The sequence below is a fragment of the Gymnoscopelus microlampas genome (assembly GCF_963454915.1).
Source record: "Gymnoscopelus microlampas genome assembly, chromosome: 9".
Classification (NCBI taxonomy): domain Eukaryota; kingdom Metazoa; phylum Chordata; class Actinopteri; order Myctophiformes; family Myctophidae; genus Gymnoscopelus; species Gymnoscopelus microlampas.
In genome coordinates this window covers 33,610,644-33,619,269 of record NC_139946.1, presented here as the reverse complement: position 1 = coordinate 33,619,269, position 8,626 = coordinate 33,610,644, and the positions used below count along the sequence as shown (strand labels likewise).

Below are 8,626 nucleotides of genomic sequence, written 5' to 3'. Positions count from 1 at the left end.
CAGTAAGAGGTTTAATTATTTTAATGTAACGACATACTGAGAATCTTATATATGTACAGTTACAATTTTTAAGATGAGACTTTAGATGAGGAAAAATTAGAGACAAAAAATACCTAGGAATGATTCAAATCCAAATAATAAAAAGAAAACATCAACAACACAAACATATACCTCTTAATACTGTAGTCTCATAAAATGCTCAGACTTTAAAACAAATAGAATGCCTTACAATGTTCCTGGTTAAAACCTACATGGTTAAAATAGATTACAGTACTTAAATATAAAAATAAAGGCTCTTTTCGATTTGGTTTTTATTTTGTTCTCTGCTGCAGTCTTCTATGTGGTCTGTAGAGTGGACGGATGTGATCTGCAGTCGGGGGAATGTGTCAGGTGATCAGTGGTGCTCCCTTAGTGGCACATCCGAGAGGTCATCTCTTTCTGTGAGAGACAAAAGACCCAAACAACAGCAAAATATACATGAACAACACAGTGCAGCATCATAAGTAACCATGAGGGAACTGTCACTGCTCATGTGTCACTCCATATATTGTTTATGTCATCATGTTAATTATATCATATTGTTTATGGGACACTTATTAACTCAGTATTAACTACAGTATATACATATCATATTTTATTATGAGTTATGAGTTTCACATTTGACCCTTTAAATATATCAAAATAAATATTATTCACCTTTTACTTTCAGTACAATATCACACATACTGATATATATATACAGGTACTGTATATACACTGTACAGACTGTACAGATAGATAGATAGATAGATAGATAGATAGATAGATGGATAGATATTTGTTATAGATATTATTATCTGTTCGTTTTGTCAGACTAACCAGAGGTTCCAGCTCTTTGTGGTCGGTGAGGTTGAACTCGGTGACAAAGTAATAGAAATGCTTGTAGCAGGTGTTGACGTGAGCCTCGGCCCCCATCTGGGTCACACGGTCAAAGTGGTGGATATAGACGTGGACGAACACGCGGAACAGACGTGACAAGATCTTCTTAGCTACCTGCATGAAGGTCTTGGGGAAAGGAGTACCTTGGAATCAAGCAGAAAGAAAAACACATTTAAGCCACGACAGTCTCAATGCATTTCTGTTCACATTAAATCACATAGTCAATAAATGTACATGATTTTAGATATGTTATGATATTCTAATGCAGTGATACTGTGGTACTACTAGAAGCTGTACTAAATTGCCAGGTGCTAACAAAAGATTAGACCCACCTCAGCCCCATCCCCATCTGAAAACTGCAACACTACTACTAACAGAATCCGTTCACATTACATTTCCATGTTCTGTTAACTTTAGTTTACTGCCACCCCCACAGTCACTTTGTAACTGTGCGGGGGTATCAATTTATCTTTATTTTTTTTAACGGTTGTAATACAATTGGCTGTACGTTTATCATCTTTATCACTTGTCTTAAAATAGTGCCTTTGTCTGAGCAACTTGTTGAGTCATGACTCAGTCGCTATCACCTGCATCAGATTGGAAAAACATGGGGCCACTTGGTAAGGGGGTAAGCCCGTAGCTTGAGCAATTTACTTTAAGGTTATGCTTATGCTAATCTAAATATATTACAGGAATCTGTTCCAGAGGACATGAGCTAAGGTCATCATGTCTAATCATAGGCGCATGTAGATAGCATTGGTATGGCCAATTATAAATCCATTGCTGGGATGCTTCAATGCCAAGCCATGCAATGCTGGGATCATCATAACAGAACAATGATCTCAATGTAAAATTCCATACAGTCTCTCCGGCACATCCCTACAGAATTATTTAAAGCATGTCTTGTTCATCCATTGAAAGACATATGTGGTTCCAACTAACAGATGCAGCCTACACTTGAGAGAACTCTCATGGTCATCATCTGTATCTGTTCTAAATACTTACCGATGTTGGTGGGGAAGATGTGCTCATTGTTGATCTGTACCTCGATCCAATCCATCATCAGGCTCATGTACTTGGGCGCCGCCAGGGCAGTGGGTCTTTTGTACTTGTGCTCATCCTGCCAGCGATATTCGTACTTGGGCCCACCAGACATGACGGGACAGGACTGGTCGGTGCATGAGTCGCTGATGGTGCCATAGATGAGGTTGATGCGGTTGAAGAAATCTACCACGTGCACAGCCACCCAGTCATTGAGGTCTTCGCCATGGGGCAGCTGAACTGCCTGCTTCAGGTCCAGACCAGCATTCAGAGATGCCTGAGCCTTCTTGTGCAGCTCAAAGCGCTGTGTCCCGGGCTCAAACTTGCGCTTGGGCCGGAATGTCCTGTCTTTGTTGAAGACTTGTTTCAGGGCCATGGACATGGTCGCATGTGGCAGCGGAGATTTGTTTGAATGCTTGTTGTGAATTATTTACCAGTGAAATGGAAACAGTCAAAAGGTCGTGTAAACAATGAGGATGGAGCTGTTGTTATGGGCTGTCTGATGGTGTTTGTCTTGACACAGTTTGTGGTCCTGTGAGTATGACAGAAGAGTGAGAGAGTGGGGGTTAACAAATGAGCACTATCCTTTGCTGGCTATTCTTCTATAATGCCTCTACAGCTGGTCTAATCTGGGAGATCAAGATTTAGAATTAAGTGTACAAAAACATAATCCATTAAAACAATAATGGCTGCAAGGGTATGATGGCCTGGAGATTATACAACACAACAGAAGAGTAAATGTGTGTTTTGTGCTGGCCAGCTAAATGTAAAAAAAAAAAAACTAACTTCCCCTGCCAATGTGAGATAAACCCATAAGTCTTACAGGCTGAGAGAGGCTGTATTATAATATTATTATAATATTGCATATTGATAGAGATGCTTAGCCCATGATGCTGCAATGTTGCAAACTGACTCAACCTGACTCATTTCCTATTTTAGGCACGGCGCCTCGGCGGTAAAACGAAGAATTTGGGGAATGACAGTAAATGTACAACCATACCAAAAACATGATCAATATCATTCCAGTGTTTGGTCGCATCTGCTGCTGTACTATAGTATCCTTTACACATCAATATAACTACGACCCCATATGGGTAACCGGGGTCCCTCAGATCTCAATACTTGTATCTTTTCAGTTGTCTATTGTGGGGAAAGCTTTCGCTGAAAATAGCCGATGGACAAGCACTCAATGCGACGCAATGCGTGGCATTGTGAGCTTGTCGATCTGCTATTTTCAGCGAAAGATGCTGGGGTTCAAGTGATTAATATAGCTCAGGTTTATCTTTTTTTACAGAGACTCCCACATGAAAAGGTACAGATGAAATGTGTGGCCGCATGCAAGACAAGACGACTGTACGAAGTTCATCCGTGACGTGAGTATGGCGATCGATAGCACTTGTTGCAGGTATTAGATCTACACACATACATGTACATACATTGCTAGTCCTCCCTCATAAACACACAATGCTTAACCCCGATGGTTAAAAACCGACATCAAATTCATCCAGGCGATCTAACGGGGACGAAATGCCCTCATACTGCCGAAAACCACTTTCCTCCAACTTACTTGTTCCGCCTTCCTGTTCCGTCCAATGTTTCCTCTTCGATGCTTATCACAAAATATCGTCTGCTAATAATACTGTTCGATAGATTTGAGACCAGCAACACGCGCACAGCCTACATTATGAATACATGTTGTAATAGCAATTGTAGCATTTCTCTAAACATTCAATAAACATATCACTTTATTAGGCAAACTAACGGTTGACTCCTCCCTACCGAGCGAAAAAAGTACTTCCTTTGATGATACGTCACTGACACACTGTACCACCCGAGGTTTGGGAGGCAGTCTGACTCTCAATCTGAAAAAGACTATTATTTCGCGTGTTATTATTTCATAACGCATTTATAACCAAGCCCATCAGGCCCATGGTTGTTCATCATACCAAAATGAATATCCGAATGAAACATTACTTTATGTTTATAATAGACAACACATTTGTCGATTAATTGAATACACAGGACCCCAATGGAAACAAGACGTTTATCCTTTTAGCATCCCTTTGTATGAAACTGTACCTCTTTTTCAAACTGTTAATAAAGTGTTCAATCAATCAATCAATTTCATTTTCTTATAGTTCAAACCATGGTTTAACCTCCTGGAAATGTAAATATATATATATTATTATTATATTATTATCATTATCATCGTCATCATCATCATTAAAAAGCTTACAAATGTCATCTTACACCTGTTTATTTATTATTGCTGTATTTTATTATTTTAAATGCATTTTATGTCTTGTAATTGCCTTTGTATATGAAATTAATGAATGAAATGGTGAAATAGAACTTAATTCGTACTTCATTTGCACATAGCCTACCTCAATTTTCACTTTAAATAATAAAATAAAATAAATGTATTTATTATTGCATAGATTTGTGTAGACATCAATCAAACCAGCTCTAATAACTCATAATCCTGCTCTCAAAGGCATTTTCAAGACAGAGATGTCCCTTGCATGGGTTACACATTCATTCATTGATGTGAATAAGGCTTGTTTAACTGTAACAGTACTGTAGCTAAGCTGATCAGTGTGCAGAGTTCATAAGAAGCTCTTTGTTTTGCTTGTTGGTGTCCATTTGAAAGGATGCATTGTGCAGAGCCAGGACAGAATGTCCCTTGTATCCTTCTGCTTGATACACTTTAAAATCCAGAGAGTCAGTTTAACTCTGGAAGTGTAAAACTAGGCCAGTAAGGGTCCATTTTTACAATTTCAGATTTAAATTAACGCTGAGGATTTTACTTTGTAGGCTAAGCATTGTGAGGCTGGGCCTTGCCGGATATAGAGTAATGGCAAGTCTTCATGGACTCTGCAACCTTCTTGAAGTCTGGACGTTCCTCATGCCTGGAGAGAGAAAGGAAATCCACAGCAATGTTGTTGTCATCAGTGGCCAGCAATGTCATAAGACCTGAGACGTATCATATATTCCTGCAGGTTGCTATTCTGGCAGCATTTTTCTAGTGAAGCACATTATCAAGAACGAGCAACATCACATGTTGACTGAAATCAGTAAATTAACCACATAATGAATCAGAACATGAGAGATTCATGAATTGAGAGCCTCACTTGTATATCCAGCAGTCTTTCATCAATTTATACATTCGATCTGGACATCCTGGTGGACATTCCATGCGGTTCCCTGTTTCAATAAAGCGGGTGACCTCTGGACCTTTCATTTTCTGTTTAGCGTTGGGACAGAAGTCAAAATAAAAATGTAAAGTCTCTTGTTCCCATGTGACAAAGACAAGATAGTAAACAAAGAAATACAACACAACAGAAACTGTTGTTCTGAATGTTGAAGATTGAGCTATGGAATACATATTTTCTCTGCCAATACCTTGTATGGTTTGCCTCCATACGAGAAAGCTTCCCACATGGTGATACCAAAACTCCAGACATCACTTTTGCTGGAGAATTTGTGGAAGTTTGTGCACTCTGGAGCATACCACTTCAGTGGCCATTTCCCTCCAGCGCGAGCCTGTGTAAGATAAAATATTAGAATTAAGCCTGTACACTATGCTAATGAATTAGTACAGCTGGATATTTTCCAGCTTGGTGTAAGTCTGTTATTGCATACAATAACTTCTGCTGCTACTATTGCTACTACTGCTATCGAGTCCATTATACCAGGCAAGGTATTTCAATGTCAGAGGAGCAGTGATATCCACATCTCCCTACTATTTCAATGGTGGCCTGAATCTGAATCTTAACAGCGGTAGCTACTATAAACCCAACAGTTTCCGGACCTCTACACCCACAGGACCCCAGTCACCCTTGCCATGGTCTGTTCACTCTCCATTTGGCAAACGGTACCAAAGCATCAGGGCAGGATCAGGGACAGTTTATATTAGGCCATAAGACCATATTTTTGTGCATGCTGTCAATAATTTCCTTGCCTGCAATGTTGCCACAGTATTGTAGTGCATGTGAGACTAAAACCTTGAATAATTTGTACTGCACAATATAATCGATTGAATCAAAAGAAGCAATCTGTTATATAACTAAAACAAAACACGGAATGAATCCCTACCTTGTAATAGTTATCATCTGCCCCCAGGGCCTTGGACAGCCCAAAGTCACTGATTTTGGCAAAATGTTGGTTAACTAGCAGGACATTACGAGCTGCCAGGTCTCTGTGTACAAAATTCTTCTCCTCCAAATACTTCATTCCCATTGACACCTGGTGCATCAATTCGACAATGTTCTCCACGGTGACAGAATCCCTGTCCCAGGATGGGGTGAGAGGGAAAGAGAGAAAACAGAGAGAACAAAAAGTGCATGCATGAGGGGAGAGAGTGAATGTGTGGGCATTTGTGTATGTGCATTATGGGCAGCAGTGGCTGAGGCTCAGGAGGTAGAGCAGCCATCTGGGAACCGAAAGGTCAACGGTTCAATCCCCAGGTCTTCCTGGCTTTGTGTCGAAGTGTCCCTGAGCAAGGTGCCTTGTATGGTTGCCTCTGCCATCGGTGTGTGTGTGTGTGTGTGTGTGTGTATGTGTGTGTGTGTATGAATGGGTTAATGCACATTGTAAAATGCTGTGGATAAAGCCGCAATAGAAAGGCAGATCATTTGCCACTTGTGCAGACTGTGTTTGTGTGTGCTTAAGACTATACTCCTCTGACCTGATCTGCTCTGTGATTGCCAACATGATACCATGCCCTGTCAGCTGGGACAGTCCCACTGAGGCTACAGACACCTATATATAAATATTGCAGCACGGTATCACACACCAGCCAGTTTCACAGTGGCCTTGGCTACCCATTTTAAAAATGTCCCATATACACTTGCAGTATGATCTGACCATTCAGCAGACTATGAGACCAGCACCGAACCTTGTCCTTTTTGCATGACCTGACATCATCACAACACTTCAGAGGTTCACAGATGGAGAAAGGAAATCCAACACCTGAATCATCGGCATACATGGAAACTCGAGTCTAAGCCCTGTATACTTCATCACATGATGTATAGAGAAAATATCTGATCTTTGTTTTACATTTTGTGATTTTGTATTTATTTTTGGGCCTATAATAACTGGTTGAAACTGGTTAATATTCTTCTCTATGGTACCATGTTGAAAAAACACCAAGATAATCCCTTAACCACTAGAATTTCCTATAGATTTTTACTTCTCTCTCTCTCTCTCTCTCTCTCTCTCTCTCTCTCTCTTTCTCTTTCTCTCTCTTTCTTACATATATACACACGCATGCACGTGTGCGCGCACACACACACACACACACACACACACACACACACACACACAACTCGGACGTACTTCCTGGATGAGAGGAACTTGTTGAGAGGTCCAGCAGAGGCCATCTCCATGACCAGCATGAGGCTCTCACCCTTAGCATTGCACAGGCCTAGCATGCGTACAATGTAGGGGTTGCTCAGCTGGTGCATGATCTCTGCCTCTCTCATCATCTCATCTCTCACCAGCGCCTCATTGTCACTCTTCAGCACTTTGATGGCCACATCTATCTGGCCCCTGAGAGAGACATAAGAGACATGAAGAGAGACAAACGTTTAGCCTTAGTCGCATGACGGTGTGCACACAGGTACTCATGCACACCCAAACATGCTCACAACCATACACTAAACGTACACTCTTAACCTCTATTAGAGCTGTGTTGTGGTAGTTATTGCTACAAACAATATAGAAACACCTAGCCCTTACTTATCAAGGGTTTTGAGGGTTCCCTTCCTGACGTAGCCAAAATTGCCGGTGCCCAGCTCCACCTCGTCAATTATTAGCTGACTTCTCTGGATGTTGAACTTCTTCAGATCATCGGGGTTATGGTATGGATTGTCAAACACACTGCAGTCCATGGGGAGAACTTCGCGTTCCGTGTTGCCATGGGGGACTGGTTTGAAGGCAGCTGAAAAGTCAAAGTGAAGTTACAAAGAAGTTTAGAGATTCAAAGTGTATAGATCCAAATTGCATGCCTTGGGTGTGTATGTTCTTCACCCTGTGTTGGATGTTTGTTTTGTTTGGTTTCTGTTGTTTTCCAATGTATTAGTTTTTAAGACAACTATGTTGCAGAGAAATTCACTGTGCATTTTTGGTACAATTTTTAAATGACGGTTAAACTGTCCTTAAAAATAGTGTCTTATGAAACAGACAAAAGTCAAAAGAAGTCTGGGACAATAATCTACTAACCTGAAGGGGGCGGTGTATATCCATTTCCATGAGGCCGTCTCTGAAATGAAAGTGTAACAATTTATCTCAGTGGGCCAAATCTGAAAACAAAGAAATTAACAAAAAACCGTTTGAATAGTGGTGAACGTGGTCAATACTTACTACTGTTGGAAGAACAGGTGTGTCTGAAAAGTAATTTAAAATATGAGAAGAGTCTTAATTAATTGAAATGTAAAATTAATTTACATAATTGACTTTGACACATAATAATAATAATAATAATAATAATAATAAACTTTATTTGTATAGCACCCTTCATGACATGAAATGCAGCTCAAAGTGCTTTACAGAGCAAGAATACAATTACAGTTACAACTAATTTAACAATAAAGCAAAAAAGAAAAGCAAAAGCATAAAACAACATTAAAATAATAGCAAGGCAGTGAAGGGTGTGTATCTCTCT

At 40.2% G+C, this 8,626-nt stretch overlaps 2 protein-coding genes across 4 annotated transcripts in view; both read right to left on the bottom strand.

Moving 5' to 3' along the window:
* Nucleotides 1-296: 296 nt before the first annotated feature.
* On the bottom strand, nucleotides 297-3,744 carry mob3a (MOB kinase activator 3A). The gene is made up of 4 exons (XM_084066887.1): nucleotides 3,527-3,744; nucleotides 1,924-2,491; nucleotides 859-1,061; nucleotides 297-438 (listed from the first exon to the last, which is right to left on the bottom strand). The coding sequence occupies exons 2-4, from the start codon at nucleotides 2,339-2,341 to the stop codon at nucleotides 409-411; spliced, it is 651 nt and encodes a 216-aa protein (XP_083923013.1). The 5' UTR covers nucleotides 2,342-2,491; nucleotides 3,527-3,744; the 3' UTR covers nucleotides 297-408.
* A 259-nt stretch (nucleotides 3,745-4,003) lies between these two features.
* Nucleotides 4,004-8,626, bottom strand: part of zap70 (zeta chain of T cell receptor associated protein kinase 70) — a 14,766-nt gene continuing 10,143 nt past the window's right edge. For 2 of the 3 annotated variants that reach the window (XM_084065752.1, XM_084065751.1), the window contains exons 7-14: nucleotides 8,326-8,348; nucleotides 8,185-8,224; nucleotides 7,702-7,903; nucleotides 7,300-7,512; nucleotides 6,055-6,247; nucleotides 5,362-5,502; nucleotides 5,091-5,203; nucleotides 4,005-4,868 (exon numbers count right to left, since the gene is read on the bottom strand). In XM_084065752.1, coding sequence (XP_083921878.1) covers nucleotides 4,775-4,868; nucleotides 5,091-5,203; nucleotides 5,362-5,502; nucleotides 6,055-6,247; nucleotides 7,300-7,512; nucleotides 7,702-7,903; nucleotides 8,185-8,224; nucleotides 8,326-8,348 — 1,019 coding nt within the window. In that variant the 3' untranslated portion in view covers nucleotides 4,005-4,774. Of the gene's footprint in view, nucleotides 4,869-5,090; nucleotides 5,204-5,361; nucleotides 5,503-6,054; nucleotides 6,248-7,299; nucleotides 7,513-7,701; nucleotides 7,904-8,184; nucleotides 8,225-8,325; nucleotides 8,349-8,626 lie in introns of all 3 variants that reach the window. The other variant, XM_084065753.1, reaches the window with a different exon arrangement.

Coding starts and splice junctions, on each gene's coding strand:
- mob3a (XM_084066887.1), bottom strand. CDS start 2,341: ATGTCCATGGCCCTGAAACAAGTCTTCAACAAAGACAGGACATTCCGG. Junction 1,062..1,923: donor CATCTTCCCCACCAACATCG/GTAAGTATTTAG, acceptor CTTGATTCCAAG/GTACTCCTTTCCCCAAGACC. Junction 439..858: donor ACAAAGAGCTGGAACCTCTG/GTTAGTCTGACA, acceptor TGTCTCTCACAG/AAAGAGATGACCTCTCGGAT.